We start from the raw sequence: 23,763 nt of genomic DNA on the forward strand, positions 1-23,763 counted from the left end.
TCACCCACAAAGGTAAATCTAATTTTAAAATAAATCCTGGCCTGGTGCAGTGGCTCATGTCAGTAATCCTAGCACTGTGGGAGGCCAAGGTGGAAGGATTGCTTGAGCTCAGGAGTTCAAGGCCAGCCTGAGCAAGAGTGAGACCCTGTTTCTACTAAAAAATAGAAAAATTAGCCAGGTGTCCTGGCTTGCACTTGTAGTCCCAGCTACTCGGGAGGCTGAGGCAGGAGGATCACTTGAGCCTAGGAGTCTGAGGCTGCAGTGAGCTACCATGATGCCACTGCATTCTACCCAGGGAGACAGAGTGAGACTCTGCCTCAAAGAAAAAATAAAAATAATAAATAAATAAATAAAATAAATCCTAAGAAAAGCTCTGTGTTTAAACCCCTATGCTACCTCAAAAACTGAATGCACTTCCTATGAAAACCACTCAAGAGAAAAATTCTGTATGCTTCCCTCACACATTGTCACTTCACCTCTGGGCTCTTGCAGTAACAAAAATAAATTTTACTTTTTCTTCCCTGAACCAGGCTTAAATATTTAAAAACACAGTTTATGACATAATTGAGTTATTAAGGTTAGGAGAAAGAGATACTAATCTTGTGGGGGAATCAATTTCCAAAGAAATTCATGGGGAGCTATGTATGCAATGAATGTACTCCATAATGAGCAATTTATCTGCTAAATAATGCCATTTAGGCCAGACATGGTGGCTCACACCTATAATCCTAGCACTCTGGGAGGTTGAAGCAGATGATTACTTTATCCCTGAGTTCGAACCAGCCTGAGCGAGAGTGAGAACCCCCATCTTTACAAAAAATAAAAAAAAATAGCCTGGTGTCATGGCTCGTGCCTGTAGTCCAGCTACTTGGGAGGCTAAGGCGAGAGGATCGCTTGAGCCCAGGAGTTTGAGATTGCAGTGAGCTGTGATGACGCTGCCACTGCACCTTACTCCAGTGACTGAGCTAGAGGCTGTCAAACAAACAAACAAATAAACAAAAAAACCCAGAAAACACAACAACAACAAAAAACAAGGCACAATGCAATTTAATTTTTGCTTTATTCTAGTAGTTTGCTCTGAGTCTTAGACAGGGTGTATTTTCCTTTTACTACGTTAGTAAATTAATTTAAACAATTGTTTGTTAAAAAGTTTTTCATCTGTGTTCATGATAGTTATACATCTGTATTTGTTTTCTTGAAATGTCTTTAGCATTGGGATAATATTAATACTAGTTTCAAAGACTGAATTGAGAAGTATTTCTTCCCATTCAATTTTCTGGAAGACATTATGTAAAATTGTTATTAATTATTCTTTAAGTATTTGGTAGAATTCTGCAATGAAACCATCTGGGCCTGGAAATTTCCTTTTTGGAAGCTTTAAGATTATGAATTCAATTTTTAAAATGGTTACAGGATGATTCAGATAATCCATGTAATCTCAGAGCCATCAGTAGCTCATGCTGTGTCACCATCTGGCCATACCTACTTTCTGACTTTCAATAATCTATTTACTTTTTTACAAATATATTTTTAGTGTATGTTTTTCATCTATAAAATGGGACTACTTCACCCTGTTGTTATCAATATTAGATGAAAATGTATGTAAAGCCTTGCAAATGATTAATCTCTTAAAAATATTATTCCTATTGTTTGTTTCCTTGGAAGGCTATATTTATATATTCTGTCAGATTATACCCTCTTTTTTATTGCTTTGTTTTGTTTTATAATCAGCAAAACCAGTAAAAAGGAGATCAAAATGTCAGAAAGGAAAAAGCAAGCAAGAATAGAATTGATTCCCTTTTTGTTAAAATTTAATTCTATAGACAACTATTTTGGAAATTGTGCTCTGTGTGATCATTTATCTGGGCTGAGTGTAGCTGGACTTCATCATGAATACTATAAAAAACACGGCATAAAATCACATCTATGTGGTAACTTATATATTTATTCTAAAGCTTAAAAGAAAGGCTGTAAGACAAATGTAGATGTCAAGCTTTGAATTTATTCTTCATACAGGAAAAAAATCACGTAGTTGGAATGACAATGTTACAGTCTTTTCTTCTTTAGCATGTTGCTTCAGGAAACACATAAATTTGCCATTTTGATGCAAAGTTCTAGTGATCTAAATCATACGGTTATACAGTTTCCAAGATCCGCGACTTGTTTCAGTTCATTGAATTTAAAGTACTAAGTTTATGCCAAAGTTCAAAGTTGTCATCAAAGACTACGCTACTTTTGTAAATCACTGTATGAAAGAGATTTCTCTAAAGATCCAGGAGAAAAAGATACACTGTTGTTTGGAATTAAATTGTAACTAACATGCCTACAGTTTTCCCCTGGTATGTATCAATTAAATGATGCAGCCCTTCTCTACCTAGCTGTCACAATGCACAATAGGCATGTTAGTAAATTTTGTTTTCACATAGGCAAGAAGCCTTGCACTTTTCCTTGAGCAATTCATGTTCACAGCCAGCTGTTTTCTTCAAGGAATCACAGTTACTAAGGAGATCTTCATACTGGCAACTATTGGCTGTAACAAAAACAGAGTATCATTATCATTTTTGTTCTTGAGGGACATATGGGGTATCTTAGTTGAGCTCACTTATAACTTCGAAAATTCTAAATTTGGCGATATGTTTCTAAAATGAATTGTCCCACTTTTCTCCCTCTGCAAGCAGAGTAAAAATGAATGTAACTAAATCTGTCTATACCTGCAGAGTCGCAGAGTCCAATATGGGCCCTACTAGCCACATATAGGTATTAAAATTTAAATTAAATTAAAAATTTAGTTTCTTAATCGTACCAGCCACATTTCAAGTGTTCAGAGGCCACCTGCGACTGACTAGTGGCTAAACTCCCAAGGCACACATTGGTAGAGAACATTTCCATCATATCGTACTATTGGAAAGCATGACTTTATAGGCCAATGTTTTCTTTCTGGAGTAAATAATCTTTGTGGGTGGGTACAGATGTAAAACAAGGACAATATGCCCTTTTTCCCTCTGATGTTTCTACTTGGATGTTCCCCAAGGGCTCCAAATTCAACAAATCTCAAACTAAACCCATCATACTTAGCCACAAGGCTGACAATTCTTAGGTACGGTCTCCCTGTCCCGCTCCCACAATCTCAGGTAAATAGCACTTCAACTGCTCCATAACTGAAGCCAGGAACTGGAATCAACCAGAACTCTTTCCTCTCTTCTTTGGAGCAGCACTCAACCAGCACAGGTAACAAACTCACTGACTATTCCACTTTCTGTCTCTCAAATCTGTCCATTTTTCTTCATTCATTTTGCTAGTACTGTAGTAAAGACACATAGTTTTTAAAAAGTTTTATATCATTCATGATTGACACATAATGATTGTACATATTTATGGGGTACAACGTGATGTTTCAATACATGCATACATTGTATAGTGATCAAATCAGGATAATTAGCATCTCCGTCACTTTAAAAATATAATTTCTTTGTGGTGATGACATTCAAAATCCTCTCTTCTGGCTATTTTTTTTTTTTTTTTTTTGAGACAGAGTCTTGCTCTGTTGCCTGGGCTAGAGTGAGTGTCGTGGCATCAGCCTAGCTCACAGCAACCTCAAACTCCTGGGCTTAAGCGATCCTCCTGCCTCAGCCTCCCAAGTAGCTGGGACTACAGGCATGCGCCACCATGCCCGGCTAATTTTTTTCTATGTATATTTTTAGTTGGCCAGATAATTTTTTTCTATTTTTAGTAGAGACGGGGTTCTCACTCTTGCTCAGGCTGGTCTTGAACTCCTGACCTCGAGTGATCCACCCACCTCGGCCTCCCAGAGTGCTAGGATTACAGGCGTGAGCCACCATGCCTGGCCTCTTCTGGCTATTTTGAAATACGCAATACATTATTGTTAGCTGTAGTCACCCTATTGTGTAATATCGGAACTTATTCTTCCTATCTAACTATAACTTTGTACTCATTGATCAACCTTTCCCCATTTTCCTCTTCTATCTCCCCTCCCCAGCCACAGGCAATGACTATTCTACTCTATACTTCTTTATATGGCTGAGGTGAGGTCATATTTCCTTGAATAGTCTCCATGGTTATGAACATATCTCAATATCTAGGCATTGAAGAAACAGGCATTTATTCTAGTCTGCACATTTGGGGATTGTTTGTACCTGTCTTTCTTCAGACGACCTTCAGGGAATTCAAAGGAGACTGACTGGTAAGTTCTCTAAGCCTGAAGTCACATCCTCTAGGATACTGGAGGGTATCCTAAGGCCAGGTTTTCCACAAACCTGGTTAGGGGTGGGTCACAAGCAATTCTGTGGCCACTACAGAGGATGCTGTGCCTTATTGCATCTGAAGCTGATCTCCCAGATTAGCACAGCACCTGGGCTTGCTGCCTGCTTCTAAAATTTATTTTGGGTCCAAGGCCACTTTAGTTGGCCAGTGGTGATACGGGTTGGGACTTGACTCTGTCCTACTGGGGTGGCCAATTCCCATTTGGTGCTGGGACAGGTCTAGAGGCTTTGCCTGTGCCAGGATGGATTCAGGGGCTGTGGGGTTCTTCCTGGTGCTATTTATTTTTTTGGCAGGCTTGGTACTAGATTCTAAGGGAAAGTCTCCCACAAGTTTCTTCTCTTTCCCTCAAGAGGATGTTGTCTCTCTCTAGTTGTGTTGCCCGGGGTTGCGGGGTGATGCAGGCAATCCTATGGCTCCATCAGCTGACACCATGCTGTGTCACACCTGAAGCCCAGGGCCTCCCAGACCAATGCAACAACAGAGCTTGCCTAAGGCCTGTGGCACCTACCACCTGCCTACTGCTCTAATTCACTTGGAATTCAAGGTCACCCTAGTCAGCTGGTGGTCATGAGGGCCAGAACACAAATGTATCCCATCAAAGTGGTGGCTTTCCCCCTGTTGCTGGAGTGAATTCAGAAACTCCTTACATGGCCATTGCCTGGAGTCAGGGTCTGCAGTGTGCTTCCTAATGCTGCGCTTTCCTGCAGAGGGCCTGGCACTGGGTTCCAAGACAAAGTCCCAAGCATACCTCCTTTTCCCTCCCCAAGTGAACAATGTCTCTTTTCATGCTGCCTGGGGTTGGGGGAAGGATAGGGCAGGCAATGTGAGACTGTCTTTCCTACCATCTTCAACATGTCTTTTCTTATTAGTATGCTAAAACAAGGTACTGTGATTTATCACCTAGTGTCCGTAGCTCTTGTGAAGGTATATATTTTTACATGAGTAGTTCTTCAAATGAATGTTTCCCTGGGGAGATGATCATTAAAGGGTCCTATTCTTTCCCACTCAAATTCCCATGAAAAAAAAAAAAGGTCCTATTCTACCATGTTGCTCCATCTTATACCCATTTTTCTTTTAAATTCATGTTTTTTTTAACAGTTTTATAGCTGACTTTCATTTAATTGTTTCTACATACCATTGCCAGAAAGCTCTTTATATAACATAACTGATCTTTTCACTCTTTTGTTTAAAATCTTCCAATTGAATGCCCATTACTAATAGATAAATAGAAAACCTCTTAGCAAATAGCATTCAACACATTTATAAATATTCAACTTTTTTCTTCATTAGTTGATTTATACCTTTATCATCAATAACCATTGAGTTGGAAGAAATGCTAAGTAAAGTTGAACACATTTAAAAGGTAAAAATCACAGTGAGTGGGTCAACTCTATCATTTATAAAAGCATCCCACTACATAAAGAAAATAGCTACTTTTACTTTTATTCATGGCAATTTAAAAAATGAGCTATATGACATTTATTTTATTCTCTCCTTTTGCAACATTATGTTTGTGGGTTCCATGAGCCAATTCTGTATATAGATTAAATTTTGTTGTTAAAATGTACCCAAAGCTACTATCAAATTATAGGGCAAATGATTCTAATTATATTATAGAAAAGAAGTGAGGAAATCAACACGATGAACTTAGCACAAATAAACAGTAATATTTGGTGTGCTTGTCTAGTCTGAGCCATAATGTGGTCTCACACTCTTAGATTTGTGCATTTTGAATCTTTTAAAATACCACTTTTGGTATAATGATATTAACTTGAATGAATTGAGCTATTTACCAGAAACGGATATGGTCAATATGGGCACTGCATAGTCACAAAAAGACACTGATGGTATGTGTCCCATTATGTTACACATGGTCACATTCTTTCCATTACAAATAATATGTAGGTTACTGAAATGTATAAAATGTTTATTTAAACACATTTTTGGAGCATTTTTTGGCTTTTGCATAAATACATTACTTAAATTGTTTACTTTAGGAGATTTCTTAAATTAAAAAAAGGCAAAGAAAATACCAACTATTTAATTATCTGAAACTTACTGCATAGTCCTTTTTCACAGTTATCAGGACAACTGGCACAAGGTGCTCCTTGTTGGTAAGGGGTACTCTTTTTAGCGACATTATTACCACTGAAATTTAAAATACATAAAGTCAAATATTTTTCACTTTGCTATTTAGTTTATACTCTTAGGGAAGCATCAGTCACCAAATATACATTCAATGTTTTTAGTATGTCAACAAAACTGAAAAAGTTACAATTCCCAATGTGCAGTTCAGAGAAGATGTTTCATATATCGACCCATCTCCTTGACCATAATTCCACAGGCTGAGCAACTAAATTGGGATAATTAGAGTCTAAAGTTTTCATAGTATATTTCAAACAAGACAACACTCTCCTCATCTTCCAGTAGACTCCATCAGATTGCTAAGGCAGTGCACCCCAAGGTGCTGGTTAAGGGTAAAATATATCCTCCATAGAGAAATGAGAAGATCCTGGAGGTAGTGGGTTGCAGTAGGAAAATGAATATTCAGTGTTACAATATCATTTTATATTTGAAAGATGAAAAAAATACCATTATTTCTCTAATATGAACTATAGAAAATACTGTTCCAGAATATTTTTTTTTTCTTTTAGATAGAGGCAGTGATTTTTAAGTAGTCAGTGGTATGTGTGTATTTGGCGGATGTGCTGAGGAAGGTCTGTGAGTTTCTGGGGGTGGTATGAGAAAGATTTTTATGTTTACCAAAAAAGAATGTTATTTTAGACAAAAAAAGATATATGACAATATCCAGGGTCTAACCTTTTTATACAGATTAACCTGTAATTCACTGATGATCATTATCCTATTGGTCATTTAATTCACTTAAAAACACATGGGAGTCCAAACCTCAGCAGTACCAAGTGGGGCAAGGACCCGAGGCAATGTGGCCGAATGTCAATCTCCCTGCACAGAATATAGCTATGTATGTGTGAGCATTGGCAAAAACTGAAATAGATATAAAATTGTTCTGGAAGTTCTCTCTCCCCTGCTTTCCCTCATTATTCATTCCAACTGTTACTTCTAATACCTGGCTTCAGATGCCCATCTCTGAGTGCCAGTAGTGAGTTTGGTTGGATTCTTCTAGGGCCTTTCAATTCTCTCTACTTAAGCCATAATACGTGTTTGCAGGAAAATGACTTTAGAGGTAATACTTACCAAACTGGAACACTACATAGGTTATCCGCAGTTCCAAAACAAATCCTGTAAAAGATCTGGTTTGGGGGCCCCCCAACCTCCCACAGTAAAGAATTTCAAACATTAAAAAATTTAAATCTAATAAGATATGTTGTGAATATATGTTTAATACACCTATAGGAATTTTTATGGATAACTTCAAACATATTGTCTGATCAAGGGGGCATGTTTCCTGCTACATTTTATTTAATAAGACTTTACAAGAAGGTTATGGAGTTTAACATGAAAAATTCTGAGAAGCAAAGACTAAAGATATTACCTTTTTCTGTGTTCTGAAGTAAATAGAAGATCTCCTTAAAAACTTCTGATACTCGAATGAATGTGAATAATTTTTAATGGTAATAATATATGCTTTTTTTTTTTAGATAAGTAAGAGTATTTGAGCAGAAAGGGTTGAAATCATAATATATCTTCCTCTATTTTAAATCTCAACAGGACCCTTTGATTAACCACAAAGCATCTGCACCCCTGGAGTGTGAAAATGCAAGAACTGGTGATACCAAACCTAGAGAAATGCACACTAGACATGCTCATGGATAACTAGAACTAAGGGAAAGCCAGTTGAGAGAACAGAGAATTGTTTTAAAAATGAGGAAAAAGATCTTCAGATTTTATACTTGGAACTGGGAAGTTGGTCTCTTCTCTGAGAAGTTGAAAGTGTCTCAGTCTTTAAAAAAATATTTCCAAACATTTATTCCCCCACTTTACTGAAGTGTGCTTTTTATTCTGGCTTGTTGAATAAAGGAGAATTTTTAAACAATGAATTGCACATAGATTTACTGGCATTAAACTCTAAAGGTAGTACTTACGCAGGACAATATTGGCAAACATAGTAGTATTTTAGAAAATCCTGATTGGGACAGTAGGCAATTCCACATCCAACGAGGTAAGATGAGTACCAAACAAGCTACAAATCCATTAGGGAATAAACATATGAGAGTACATTAGAGGAGAGGAAAAATATTAACAAAAACAAATAGTTGCAAATATAAAACTGAAAAATGTTACTGTTCTAATTTGTAGCCATATACCTTATAAAAATATTTATTGAATCAAAGTCATAAACTTTTAATATATTAAATTTTCACGTACATTCACCACTCCATCCATTTATAATGTAACAATAGTACAGAGTATGCTTCCCTACAAAGAGTTTGGCAGACCCTGGACAAAAATGACAGCTCTAGATGAAATATCTACTAGGCAAATGCCAAGACTGTATTATACCTATTCAGGCTGTTCCTCCAAATTGAACACTGGGAGTTGGTCATAATTTGGAGCAGCTTGCTATATTAGAGGTATTGTGGCAGAGGTATTTTCATCCATGCCTCTTACCTGAGTATAATGTCCAGTAATTTTATCAGGCTGTTTTTGTCCTACACCATACTGAAAATCTTGGCTCTCATCATACCAACTTTGGATTGCATTTGACCAGGAAGTAGGGTCACTGGACATATAGAGATTCTCACCACATTTTGTACCTAAGAAGGAACAGATCATTCAATAAAAAAGAAAAAAATGAAACATGCAGTGGTAAAATAAATGGTCTTACAAACACAAAGATACTGTCCTTCAAACAATGGGCACACAGTTACTAACTGTTGCTAAATTCAAGAGGAGGGTGCCTCAGGTCCTTATAAGCTGTAACACTGATTAGAACGCAAAATTGCCTAACACACTGAAGCTGGCCTGAACTTGCAGAACTCTGAGAAATTTGAGAAAACTCCACTTTTTTGTTTGTTCTTGTTTTTGTTTGAGACAGAGTCTTGGTCTGTCATCCATGCTGGAATGCAGTAGCACAATCACAGTTCACTGCAACCTCAAACAAGTTAGTTGCAAGGATCCTCCTGCTGCAGCCTCCTGAGTAGCTCGGACTACAGGTACATGCCACCATACCCAGTTAAATTTTAAAAATATTTTGTACATTATAATGCCACCGAATATTTATAGCAGCACAATTCACAATTGCAAAGATGTGGAAACAACCCAAATGCCCATCAATTTATGAGTGGATTAGTAAATTGTGGTATATATATATACGATGGAGTATTACTCAGCTATAAGAAATAACGGTGATATGGATTTGTTCTCCTAGATAGAGTTGGAACCCATTTTATTAAGTGAAGTATCTCAAGAATGGAAAAAACAAGCATCACATGTACTCACCAGCAAATTGGTTTCCCTGATCATCCACCTAAGTGCACATTTGGGAATAACACCAATTAAGTATCGGACTGAGGTGGGGGGTGGGGAGAGGGGATGGTGCATACCTACATGATGAGTGCATTGCACACCGTCTGGGGAATGGTCATGCTTGAATGTTCTGACTAGGGGGGATGGGGGGTTGGGGGAGGAGATGGGGATATAACTACATGATGAGTGCAATGCGCACTATCTGGGGAATGGACACGCTTGAAGTTCTGACTCGGGGGGATGGGCGGGACATGGGCAGTGTATGTGGCCTGAACTTTTGTACCCTCCATGATGATAAGCTGAAAAAATAAATAAATAAATTGTACAGCTGAAGTCTTGTTATGTTGCCCAGGCTGGTCTCAAACTTTTGACCTCAAGCAATCCTCTTGAGTTGGCCTCCCAAAGTGATGGGATTATAGACATGAACCACTGTGGCTGGAGCCAAGATGAAATTTTTAGATTTTTAGGATTTAAAAATCTTTCTTCCTCTGGATTGCCAAAGATGCATTTGTTTGCAGGCTAAATTCTTCACATATGTGTGTCTCCTGTGTTCTCAGCTTTATATTGTAAGCTTGCTCATGGAAGTGGCCACCTCTAATATTTTCTTGCTCTTGTAACCCTCACTAGAGATTTTTCACATATAGGACCCTAAATAAATGTTTCTGATTTTGTGTGAAGTTTGAAAAAAAAAAAAAAAAAGGCTTCTTAGGCAGTCTTTAAAAGTACCAAACAAGAGACAACTGACACCAGTAGGGATGACAGTTTTAAAAATTTGTGATTCTTTCCTTAACCAGGAAATCAGAATATCAAAAGCCCAAATCCTCCTCAGAGAGTTAGGCAAGAAGTGCCTTGCAGCCCAGCAGCATTTGTCTAGTTTTTGCAAGCCTTCACTTAATATTTACATTTTAGTAGTTTGAAATGTAATGTCTACATGCTGCTTAAAGATGGCATAAAACTTTCTCACATGTCTACTTTCATAGAGAAGAAAGAAATGGTCTTGAATCTCTAAGACCATTTGTTTCAATAGTCCACAGAATGCAGTCATCTCTCTTCATAATTTCATTATTATTATAGCATCAACAATAAAAATAATAATAGCTTGACTGAAATAACATGTATATTATTCACTACTTTCAAATTGGGCTGGCCTGTATGTATGTCATTCTTGATAATGTAAGTAAATATTTTATGTAAAGTTCACGCATATAAGTTTTTTTCTCATGGTTTTTATAATTTTTGACATTTTACTTTTGAGTCTGATATAGTATTCCACGCATTGTGGCACCCAGCCCAAACAAAATACTTGAGTACTTCATGTAAAAAAATTTTAAAATAAATCAACATATTCATTTTTGTATGAATTTTGAATATAATTTTTAGTATGATTTAGAAGGTTAAGTGTTTTTAGAGCAAAACTCAGGAATAACTAAAGATAAAATTCAATATATTTGATGAATACAAAATATAGATTTTAAAACATCAAACAGCTACCTAATGTCACAAAAGGGGCATTGAGTTAGAAATCAGAAAGCCTGGTTAAAAATTTCTAGTAAGACACTACTCCAAGTTGTGTTCTTGGATAAGACAGTTTTCTCTCAAATCTTTAAAATTACCAAAAATAAAATAAAATAAAAAGATGCTATGTGATGTGCTTTACTCATGAGCTGGTTGAGAGGAGCAAATGAGATACTGTGTGAGAAATTCTTTGCATAATGTAACCAGTGAATAAACATACAATTATTCTTACTGTAATTATTCCTCTGTATACAAACACTTTGACTTTAAAAAGACAGTAGTATAAGAAATATTTATTCTCAAAGTCTTCTTTATGCAATATCCTGCAATCATCCATTGTTATTTTATTTGTTCATTTATTCAACAGATATTTACTAATTTACATACTGGTTTTTCGGTCCTCAGGATCACTGTGTTCTAATGTGCACTTATTTGCCCACTTTTGAGCATTTGCTGATGCTTCTCTGTTCCATTCCTAAATGTCACAAGAAAACAAAATACACTTAAGGATTCAACCACAATGAAGCACGTATTTTATAATCTGATTGGTAGGTTGATTTGCAATACTTTAAAATTTCTGCAGATGTATTATCTAATTATTATTGTTATTAAAATGTCTTTTCGTTTGTTTGTTTTTGATATCTTTATCTCTCCCAGAGCCTGTCTCCCCATGAAGAAAAGTCCATAGGTAACCTGTCTGAAAAGCAAAATATCTAACGCAATAATATGTGGCTATTTATGAGAGCATGGCAGCCACATAGGATTTTTAGGAATGGTGCTACTCTAGGTTTTGATAAACATGGATTCTATTTATGTTTTAATAGAAATAATCTGGCCTTGGTTATTCCTAACTCCATTTGTAGACAATTGTTTTCATATTGGAGATACCTGGCTTTTAGGGACTGTGCCCTGGAAGTGGGCTTTTACTTACAATAAATCACACTGATCCTGAAAGGAAAGGGGATTTCTTTATTGTCTACTACGAAAAATAGAGAACAAAGAAATGTGACAGCTTCGTACTGGCTGCCCAAAGATTTGGCTTCTAATTCTGCCTTCCCAACTTAACAATCCTGTAACCATATAGAGACTATAATCAACAATATGTTAGTGTATACTTTCACTAAAAGAGTGGCATTGGAATGTTCCTAACCCAAAGAAATGACAAGTGCCTGAGGTGATAGATACCCCAATTACCTTGATTTGATTAATTCACATTGTATGCCTGCATCAAAACATCACATGTTACCCTATAAAGATACACCACTATTATGTACCCATAATAATAAAAAAGAAAAAAGGTGCAAAAATAAGAAATACAGTTCTCCTTATATAACAGTTCAAATAAAATAGCAAAATACAAAGTTCTTAAGAGATGCCAGTGGCCAGCTGCCTGCTCCTTCGTCAGCTAGTCCACACCCCTTTCCTTACATGCTGCCTCTTACCATCTTTAGCATGTTGCTGGCAGGTGGAGAGACTGCTCTCCTCAGTTCATTGTGTTTATTTACGATCTCTATTTGCACTTGTGTTTGGGTGGTTAACAAAGCAGTAAAAGCTGGATCCTAAAAGAAAATAAAATTAGCATTATTTTTTAACATATTTGGAAATTACATGTAATAATGAGTAAGTTAATTCAAGAGAACAAAGATCACTTTAAAAACTGCACAATATTTAGTTATCATGTGGTATTGCATAAATGTTAAAAGCAAATATTAGCTGTTAAGCATTGCCAGTGAATCTGAGCCAAAGCTATGACATTTAAATAGGAAAGTAGTAGATTGATGCTTTGAGACTTGGGAGTAATTAATGACAAATTGAAAACTCTTCTGAGGCCACATATGCCAATTTCACGTTTCAAGGGAGCCTTCAGTATGATTTTTACAGACATATGATGGATAATATTTTATAACCACAAAGGTACACAATTGGAACCTTAAGACATATGTATTCACATTTGATCAGGTTGTAACCAGGTGAGGTAAGGGTGGAAACATTTGATTAATCCTAGACATTAAGGGGAAGTTTGCCCTGACAGTATTAAGGAGTGAATGTTTAGGCCCAGTGTAAGTGTGTGTCTCACATTCAGTACTGCAGTAAAACCAACGTACCTATCATGAAGCAGATTTTACAGGGGTGCTCAAAAAACAGCTTTGTAATACTAAAAAAATCTTCAAGGCAAGGTGGAGGCAGCAGATCCATCTAGTGAATGGACTAGCATTGAATTTATTCCTTTTAGGAACAGGAATGTTACTGACAAGGTATTAAATCAGGTGCTGGTATTTTTGGTTTATCTTTGTGGCTGTGTGTGGGGGTGGGGTGGGAGTAACTGTGAGAGGAATAAACAGGGTGTGCAAACTGTTGGTTCAAGGTCTAAGCCATGTGATGCTTCAAATTTACACAAGAGTGTGATATTATATAGGGATGACCAAGATGTTGAAGTATAAGTCTAAAAGGACAGGGCCCCTTCTAGATTTTATCTGACACCTGGGGTAAGTTACCCTCCCCTCCTCGCACACTGAGTTCACTCAAGGCTCTCCACATACTGCCAGCAGAGGTTGGACCACATTTCATTGCCCTTAGCTACCATACGACCATTTCTCTTTCCTGCTTTCACGTTCCTAAGGACAAGGAGACTATTAGGAAATGCCGTTGTACCAATAAATATGGCATAGTTACTGACTCCTAAGTTAGAAAGGATGCATATGTCAAATATCAGTAGAGGCCAATCTCTGCATTACATCAAAGTGTAAAATAGCACACCTAGTTATTTTCTACTGAACTCAAAAACCTGCTTAAAGTAGTTTCATTGCAAAACACATCAAAAGTTGGTTTCTGAGAAAAAAAGAAGCATCTTGCTTTGTAGATAAAAATTCTACTGAAGAAGAGATGTATTTGGTTTTTTATGAGTATTCATAAAGCTTTCATTAAATAACTAAAAATATTAAGTGTTTGAGAATAAAATGAATAAAATATGGCATGTGTCTATATTTAGAAGGTTTATATTAGATGGGTGACATGGCATAAGTAAATAATTGTAATACCATATGATAACAAACTGATGGGGGGATCCACAAGACACAGACGGAGGAGGGATCGATTCTTCTTGCTCATAGTCAGGGAAGGATTCACAAAAGATGAATCTGGGCTGACATTTTGAAAGATGAACAGTGTTTTCTGAGCATCTTGAGAAAGCTCAGAAAATCATATTAGGCAGAGCATATGTAGAGTATCTAATCAGTAAACATTCTGTGGTGTGAAAGGCCAGGTGACAATAATTTTATAAATGAAGACCAGGAGATGGGCCAGAGAGGTTAAAGCGGCCTGGAAAGGGCCATAAAAGAAAAATATTTTGTGAAAAGTTGAAAAAATAGCAAATTATTTGAATGAATCCCTAAGTAATAAATAAATTATCTCCACATTGATAATTTGATTATGAAAACACAATGACTTATATTTCTGAATGACAATGAAGTTTGAACCAAGTGTCAGAATTCTCCAGTCTGAAGAGCCCTCGCTAGTCTACTGTGCCCAGAGTTAAAGAAAGTATGAGAACAACAAAGACCAAAGCTCCTCACATTCAGAAGCTATCTGGCCAGGAGAAACAGATCATATATGAGCAGTACACGCTCCACCATTGAAGATGATTGACCATATTCTGGGATCATTTAAACAAGGTAGCATATTACAAATAACTAGAAGATCTGCTGTTAAGACATGGGCCATTCACATACTAACTCTATGATCATTAACAAACAAAACACCAAGACCTTTAGGGTTACCATTTTTGTTTTAACTTTAAAAACAGGTCTATTCTTACACAGTAACTATAAAAGTTAGGGGTGCTGATACATGTGAAGCAGTTGTGCTAATTTAAGATTATACAAATATAGTGTTAATTTTCTGTGGGGATCACATTGAAAAGGATTAAAATTAAGGAAATCAGAAAAGATCTTGGGGTAGGAGAACTACCATTAGCTTTTTAAAACCATAGGGAGGAGGAGCCAAGTTCATAGACTAAAGCAGCGTGCACTCACTGCTCTCAAGGAGAGGAGCAGAGGTTGCGGGCAGAGGTTCACCTGTGGATGGACCATCTCAGAGAGAGCATTGTGAATCATCAGAGAAGCGACTTGAGACGGCCAAATTTTGGGAGAGGAGGGGTGCTGTTTCTCACTCAGCAAGATTGGAAGGTACCTGGGGAAAGCTACCACCATCTTGCCATCTTGATAGTACCAGTGCTGCTACCTGGGAGGCACCACAGCAGCTGCCAATGTCACATCTGGGTGGAGGTAAAGCTCTGGCCAATGTGGCTCTCCAGCAAGGCACCACACATCACCCTGGCCCCTTCAAACATGGGTGGCCCAGCCACTGCATCCTGAGGAGCCATCCCACCGTCAGCTGTGGTTCCGCAACCAGCCAAGACCCCTGACCTGTCCAGGCACCTGCCAAAGTCCTGTGCCCCACACAGTCACCTGCCAAGGTCCCGTGATCTGTGCAGGCACCTGACAAGTTCCTGTGACCTGCCCCACTGGCTGTGATCCTGCAGTGTGCCTAGGGACCTGCCAAGGTCCTACAACCTACCCAGGAGCTGGCCAAGGTCCCATGACTTGACCAGGCACCTGCCAAGGTCCTGCAACCCACAAAGGCACCTGTCAAGGTCCTGTGGCCCAACCAGGCACTGGACAAGATCCTACAACATCCCAGGCATCCACCAAGGTCCTGCAATCTGTCCCAATGCTAGCTGCAGTCTGATGACAAGCTCAGGAGCCCACCAAAGCCCCACAACCTGCCTCTGTGGAGAAGGACTTGCCCAGCCTCCTGCCCAAGCTTTCAACACTGGCCTGGGGCCCAATCCAAACAAATATCCCCCAGCACCAGCTTGGACTGTGACAACCACAGGAGAACAGCTGTGTTATGGACTCACAGTGCATCTGCCCTTCTCCTGCTGGGTCAATCTTCTAGAGTAGGACACAAAAGCTTTATACAGGGATTTCTCCTCCTTATCACTAAGTAGGAGAGTTCCTAGCAAAGGAGAACAGGTACGTTGTAAACCTATCAGCCCTGAGCTGGCAGATGAGAAGAAACCAGCAAAGAACTCAGAGAACCTGAAAAAAACCAGTTGGTTTAACACCTGCAAAGGATTGCAGTAGTTTCATAGCAATGGACCCTAACCAAATGAAATGTCAGAAATGGAATTCATAATATGGATGGCAAACAAGATGAATGGATTTGAAGAGAAAATTCAAACCCAACAAAATGAAGCCAAAAAAATATTTCAGGACATGAATGAAAAATATGAAAAACTCACTAAAGAAATAGACAATATTAGAAAGAATTTAACAGAACTTAAAGAAATGAAAGAATCATTTAGGGAATTACAAAATATGTCAGAAAGCTTCAAAAACAGACTAGACTAAAAAGAAGAAAGAATCTCAGAGCTTGAACACAAGCCTTTTGAACTAATCCAGTTAGTAAAAGATGCAAGAAAAGTAATAAAAAAGAGAACAATCACAAAGAGAAATATGGGACTATCTGAAATGAGTCAATATATGAATTATAGTTACCCTAGAGGGAGAAGAAGAATAAACAAAAAGCCTGGAAAACCTATTTGATGGAATAATAGGAGAACTTCCCTGATAATGCCAGAGATTCACATATCCAGATATAAAATGGTTATGGAATACTGGGAAGATTTGTAGCAACTAGGACATCTCTAAGACACATAATCATCAACCTGGCCAAAGTCAAAATGAATGAGAAAATTCTACATGCTGTAAGATGAAAGCAACAACACGAATTCACAATGCATAAAAGACTTAAATGTAAGGCATGAAACCTTAAAAATTCTAGAAGAAAACATAGGAAAAATTCTTCTAGACATTGGCTTAGGCAAAAAATTTATGACTAAGACCCCCAAAGTAGATACAGCAACAACAAAAATAAATAAATGTCACTTAATTAAATTAAAAAGCTTCTGAACAGCAAAGGAAATAATAGACAACTTACTGAATGGGTGAAAATATTCACAAATTATACATCTAACAAAGGGCTAATATCCAGAATCTACAAGAACTCAAACAAATCAGCAAAAACAAAACAAAAACACACAAAAAAAACAACAACAAAAAACCCCACATTAAAATGTGGGCAAAAGACAAGTTTTTCAAAAGAAGGTAGATAAAAGGCCAAAGATTTGAAAATATGCTCAACATCACTAATCATCAAAAAAATGCAAACTAAAACCACAGTGAGATACCACTTTACCTCCATCAGAATGGCCATTATTAAAAAGTCAAAAAACCACTGTTGGTGGGACTGCAAATTAGTACAACCTCTATGGAAAACAGTATGGATATTACTGAAAAAAAGAAATGTAGACATACCATTCAATTCAGCAATCCCACTCCTGGGTATCTACCCCAAAGAAAAAAAGTCATTTTGTCAAAAAGATTCCAGCTCCCAAGTATTTATTGCAGCACAATTTACAATTGCAAAGATGTGGAACCAACCTAAGTGCCTATCAATTCACAAGCAAATGTGGTATATATGTACCATGGAGTACTATGCAGCCACAAAAAGCAATGAAATAATGTTATTTGCAGCAACTTGGATGGAACTGGAGACTGTTAGTGGATTATCTCAGGAATGGAAAGGCAAACACCATATATTCTCAGTAATAAGTGAGAGCTAAACAATGGGCACACATGAGCACAAAGAGATATAAAGGACATTGGAATCCAAGAAGGGGAAAGGATGGGAGGAGAGGTATGGGATAAAAACTTACCTGTTGAGTACATTGAACACTATTCAGGTGACAGACACACCAAAAGCCCTGACTTAAGCATTACACAAGGTATCTATGTATCAAAAACATTTGTACCCTTTTAATATTTTGAAATTAAAAAAAAATTAATTAATTAAAAAATAAACCCATACACCAGTGCTGTCCATTAGAGATATAATTCAAACATGATGTACAATTTTAATTTTAGGTGGCCATAGTAAAAAAATAAAAATAAATGGGTAGTATTAATTTAAATAATATATGTAATGAGTTAATTGGTAGTCTCCTAAAGGATATATCCTAATCCTCAGAATCTGTACATGTGATCTTATTTGGGAAAAAAAAATCTTTATAGATGTAATTAAGTTAAGGATCTCAAGACAAGATTATCCTACATTGCCCAAGTGGGCCCTAAATCTAATGACAAGTGTCTTTATAAGAGACACACAGAGAGGAGCAGGTAATGTGCGGATACAGGCAGAGAGGCAGGAGTGATGTAGCCACAAGCCAAGGGATGCTAAGCACTGGCACAAGTCACCAGAAGCTACAAGAAAGGCATGGAATAATTCCTCATAGATCCTCCAGACGGAGTGCACCTCTGCAGATACCCTGATTGCAGACTTCTGGCCTCCAAAACTCAGAGAGAATACATTTCTGTTGTTTTAAGCCACCAAGCTTGTGGTAGTTTGTTACAACAGCCCTAAGAACCTAATACGTTATTTGCTAAATATCAAAAATATTATCATTTCATCATATATTTAATATAAAAATTATTAATACGACATTTTCTTCTTTTTTTGTTCTAAATCTTCCAAATCTGGTGAGTATCTTACCCTTGTAGTACTCCTTGTTTGTTCAAGCCTCATTTCAAATGTTCAATAGCCACATGCCACTGGTGGCTACTACATACATACATACATACAGCACCACCTTAGCCTTTGATCACAATGACTGTGTTAAGTGTTCTGAGCTAACAATGAGAGTTCTGTGACATATGCGACACTCTTGTGCCTTCCACTCTTGAAATAGCTTGTCATCTCCAAAAATTGCTGATAGCTCTTTCAGATTTTCCATTTTAACCTTACCTTTCCTTCGGTGGGTAAAGATGGAAGCAGTGTAGTAACCAGAAACAGCAGCACCGGTAATAAGGCCATTGATGGAAACTAAGTCAAAGAAAACAAATGTCAGCATTAAAACAAGTAGTACAAGGACTTCCTCATTAAAAGGATGAAAACCATTGTAACGATCTTGGTTATCTCAAAGGAACTGTGATTCTCAAATTCATTAATGATGTGACAAGAGAAGAATGCCATATGGTGCCAGTAGAATCATAGTAGAACCAACCTCGCCTCTGATAGGGACAATAAAAAAAAATCTTAAGAGTTTTACTGATGCCCTGGAGATACATCTATTAAGGCAAGGGACATACTCCCTTCTTTTTGCCTAGTTTTCTTGACCTTACCCCATCAAAAAGAAAATGTGGAGAAAATAGATTCCATAGATTCCTTCATTGGTAATTATGGTACTGACAATCATTATTCATCTCAGTTTTTTAGGTAAGTTTCTTGTCAGTATGTATTATCTTGATTTGCTATTCTCTAGGAAAAGTAGAATTGCTTGTATTTTTATTTACACAAGACTCTAATCAAGATTTCAAGGTTCTGATTGCACAGACATAAATGTACAAACACTGTATTAGTGGTTATTCTCTAATGCAGCAATTTTAAGTTATGTTTCTTTTCTTCCTTGTATTTGTGTATATTTTCAAATTTCCCTGTACAGAAAAACATAAATAAAATTAATGTATTGAAAATATAGTCTGTTCAAGTTTGCTCAATCCATGATTTGGTACAAAGGTTTTTAACATTTTCAATATTTTTTTAAAAGACAATCACCATTTCATTGCCCACGTTGTCCTTTCTCAGTATGTCAAAAAATGCTAAGTCCTTTAGATGAAGCAACAAGACCACTTAGTTTAGGAAGCACTCATCTTCCTGCCTTTCATCACAAATTGTTTACTTTGTAAATTAAAGGATGCTGCCTTGATTTTTTTCCTGTGCATGAGATTGGCACTCCCATATTCTTGGAGGGAGAGAAAATTCCAAACAATTTATCTGCAGTACTTCTCAGGCTTTGCTGATTTGTAAATAGTAGATAATTGATACTTGTTCCATGTATTCCCCCTATCCTCAATGGTGTGCCCATAACAGGGAGGGGAATGAACATTTACTGATGGTTCATGATAAAATATGATGAATGGGCCAGGCGTGGTGGCTCACACCCATAATCCTAGCACTCTGGGAGGCTGAGGCAGGAGGATCACTTGAGGTCAGGAATTCGAGACCAGCCTGAGCAAGAACAAGACTCCATCTCTACTAAAAATACAAAAAATTAGCTGGGCATGGTGGTGCACAACTGTAGTCTCAGCTACTCAGGAGGCTGAGGCAGGAGGATTGCCTAAGCCCAGCAGTTTGAGGTTGCTATGAACTAGGCTGACACCATGGCACATTAGCCTGGGCAACAGAGTGAGACTCTATCTCAAATTAAAAAAAAAGTGTGAATTAATTCTCATACCTTATTGGGTATGACTATATTTAACAAATGAAGAAATTAAGGCTTAGAACAGTTAATTAATTTATGCCAATGGTAAGTTCTTAGGTAATGTCAGAAACTAGTCTTCATCCAATTATGACTTCAAAGTCAATACATGTGGAAAGGGAAATAGTTTCAACTAGGAGAAAACAATCATTGTTATAGCACAATGGAGACCCTATGTCCTTATTTCAATAATTCCTGTATTAATGCATAACTATATATTAAGGGTAGCAAAATCATTAATATGGAAGCATATACAAAATATACAACATCCATTTTTCATTTTTCCATTAAATGTAGCTCTAGTATAATTGTTTCAAAGTCACAGACACATAAATTAATTATATTATTTACTTTTAGAATGAAACTATGTCATTCTGGTTCTCCTAAAGTGCCTGTAGGAAGAGCAGGGTGTATAGTTTCATAAACTTACAAAGTGGGAAAGCAGAGAATATTCAAAATGAAGATGTAAAGAATCCTCTTACAGATATCGTCTTTAATCTCTTGTAACAAACTTAAAATTTGACTCAACCATTTAGCATCTCATACTTCACTGTATTTATTTGATCCCATCATTAAGACCATAATCTTCTGAGATCAGATTCTGTTTCAATGTTTTGGTATTTCTTTTAAACACTAACAAAAAAGTGGACTTCTTAAACTTCTTACAGAAGTTCAATAATTATTGGTTGGCTAATTTACCTGGAAAATCACGGTATAGTTTTAAGACTCCCAGTCTCTCATCTAGGACTTCAACCTATACACTCCTCATGAGGTCATTTCTCTAAGTAGGGATCCACACAGTGAGCACTGACTAAATGGATTGGGGATGGGGAGTCACACCTTTATCTCGTCAAGTTTTTAATCCTGGAAGTCAATAGATGACATAAAGTCCAGAAGAGTCAATCACCTCAATTCTAATTGTTATATAGTTTCCAATAACTGTTCATTCAAAACATTAATAAGAAATTAAAGTTCTAATTTGACCTCATGAAAAGTCAAGCTTAGAAATGACTTCAGGCTTCTACTGATGATTCAGGGGGTTCCATGTGAACAGAATGATTTACCTAAAAGGTAGGTAAAGAGTTTCAATAGGCTAAACATAAAAAAAGCATGTCGAAAGTCTTTGGTGGATCCGTGCTAAACAACAAAAGCGAACTATCAGTCTGCCCTTAATCAGCTGACACGCCCTTGAGAGTGCCAGAAGAGGTGCCAAGGAGGAAGAGAAGCCCCCTCATCTCAAAGATCTTTTTCTCCTCTGTCTTCACCCCACCTCCCCAACCCTGCTCATTTCCGATCTCCCAGCTCGCCTAGTACTCACCCTGGCTCCGGAGCACAGATCTTCGTGCTGCAGGGTCGGAGCCAGAAGCTGACTGCTGCTCACTCCTCCTCAAAAGGCCATTGTGAAGTCCCCACGCCACCAGATGTGAACGACGTCACGGGGCTCTATGACGTCAGAACTGTTATTTCGTTGCCGGGATTCCTCCCCCCACTTCCCTACCCCTGTCTACGGCTGCACCGAGAAAAATCCTTTCCCTTATGGAAAGCACAGTTCTCTTTTCTCTCATGACGACCAGTTGGTGAGGAAAGCATTATGTTGGTGCTCAAAAAGTTTCAGATTTTGGAGAATTTGGATTTTGGATTTTTGGATTAGGGATACTCAACCTGTACCAGGATAAAGTGACCCAGATAACAATCAGCCTCATACATTTCCATGTTTAATATCCAAATATAATATGAAGATGCAAATTAACCTATTTTTAATTGTAATAAGACATTTAACATTTTCACTGAAGAAGGAAGAGTAAAAGAATGAAAAGATGAAAAGAAATCCTATAAAATACTATAAAGGAAAAATGATTCAATATTAATAGAGACAGAGGTGGATCAGAAAAACTAGAGTTGATATAGCCAACCCAGAGAGTAGTTAGGATGTAAAAAATTGAGAGAAAATTTAGATTCAGGGAATATATTAATGTACTAGTTAAAAATCAAAAAGTAGCATCAACAAGGAACAAGGGAATATGTGTAAGAAACTAGAGATCAAATTAGAACAAAAAGTAGAAGTCAGTTAAGCAGTTAAGAGAAGATAACTGCTTTCAAAACAAAAATTTAAGTTGAAACCAAGATAGAACTGACACAGAAAGTGACTTTCAATGCTGGGAGATCAAATTAGAACAAAAAGCAGAAGTCAGTTAAGCAGTTAAGAGAAGATAACTGCTTTCAAAACAAAAATTTAAGTTGAAACCAAGATAGAACTGACACAGAAAGTGACTTTCAATGCTGGGAGTCAGTTGAAGTCCAAGTGGGTCCCTGGCTTTGTGCCACAAAGAATTCAGGAGTGAGCTGACAGTATAAAGTGAAAGCAAGATTTATTCAGAAACTGTAGAAAGTCTACTCCACAGACACAGAGGCAAGTTCTCCCTACCCCGTGATTCCTGTTGCCTTTCTCTGTAAGCAATGGGCTAAACAAGGGGACGAATATTCATGGTAGGGGCGGTGTTCCCCCACCATCTTGGTCTTAAGCAGTTGGAACTTGCCCTGCCTCCATCCTGTTTTGATCAGGGCACTTTGAAACTTTGTTTTGCGACTTCCTGACTCAGTTAGGGAATGCTGCAGTAATGCCCAAAGCAATGCCCAAGGTATTGCCTGCAGGAATGCCGTACCCAAAGCAGTACCTGCCAGTTCCCTGTCTCTGAATTGTTTCTTATGCTCTCCATATTTACTGTTTTTTTTTTCAACATATGTTCTTCAAAGCAAGTAGAAACTCTGAACTTCCATCATACAGCAAATCATGTGGATGTTGATAATTTACCTTCTTAGAAAAAGTGCAGAAGTCTCAAATGATTCTGGTATTTCATTATGGATAAATTTGCTGGCTTTCAAAAAGAGGCTAGTTTTGAGTTCTTAGCCACAAAGAGACAAAAGCAAAATCTTAAGGCTATGACTACTTGTTGGGGAAGATAGATATCTTTCCCTAAAAAGCTCTGCCCAACAAATGGTAGCCCCAATAGTAAAAAAAAGGATGCTATTAATATTTATTTTCAGAGGTTGTATTCTGCAATATTATCTTTACTTTAGGGTTCATAGATTATCAAATTCTGAAGTAACAAACAATGAACAGAAAAAGAATACTCTTCTTTATG

At 37.3% G+C, this 23,763-nt stretch overlaps 1 protein-coding gene across 1 annotated transcript; it reads right to left on the reverse strand.

Moving 5' to 3' along the window:
* Nucleotides 1-2,000: 2,000 nt before the first annotated feature.
* On the reverse strand, nucleotides 2,001-21,993 carry CRISP2 (cysteine rich secretory protein 2). Its single transcript, XM_045542158.1, has 8 exons — nucleotides 21,939-21,993; nucleotides 19,108-19,185; nucleotides 12,687-12,803; nucleotides 11,632-11,719; nucleotides 8,872-9,017; nucleotides 8,346-8,443; nucleotides 6,341-6,429; nucleotides 2,001-2,530 (listed from the first exon to the last, which is right to left on the reverse strand). The coding sequence occupies exons 2-8, from the start codon at nucleotides 19,174-19,176 to the stop codon at nucleotides 2,403-2,405; spliced, it is 735 nt and encodes a 244-aa protein (XP_045398114.1). The 5' UTR covers nucleotides 19,177-19,185; nucleotides 21,939-21,993; the 3' UTR covers nucleotides 2,001-2,402.
* Nucleotides 21,994-23,763: the final 1,770 nt, after the last annotated feature.

This window comes from Lemur catta, chromosome 2 (assembly GCF_020740605.2).
Source record: "Lemur catta isolate mLemCat1 chromosome 2, mLemCat1.pri, whole genome shotgun sequence".
Taxonomy (NCBI): Eukaryota; Metazoa; Chordata; class Mammalia; order Primates; family Lemuridae; genus Lemur; species Lemur catta.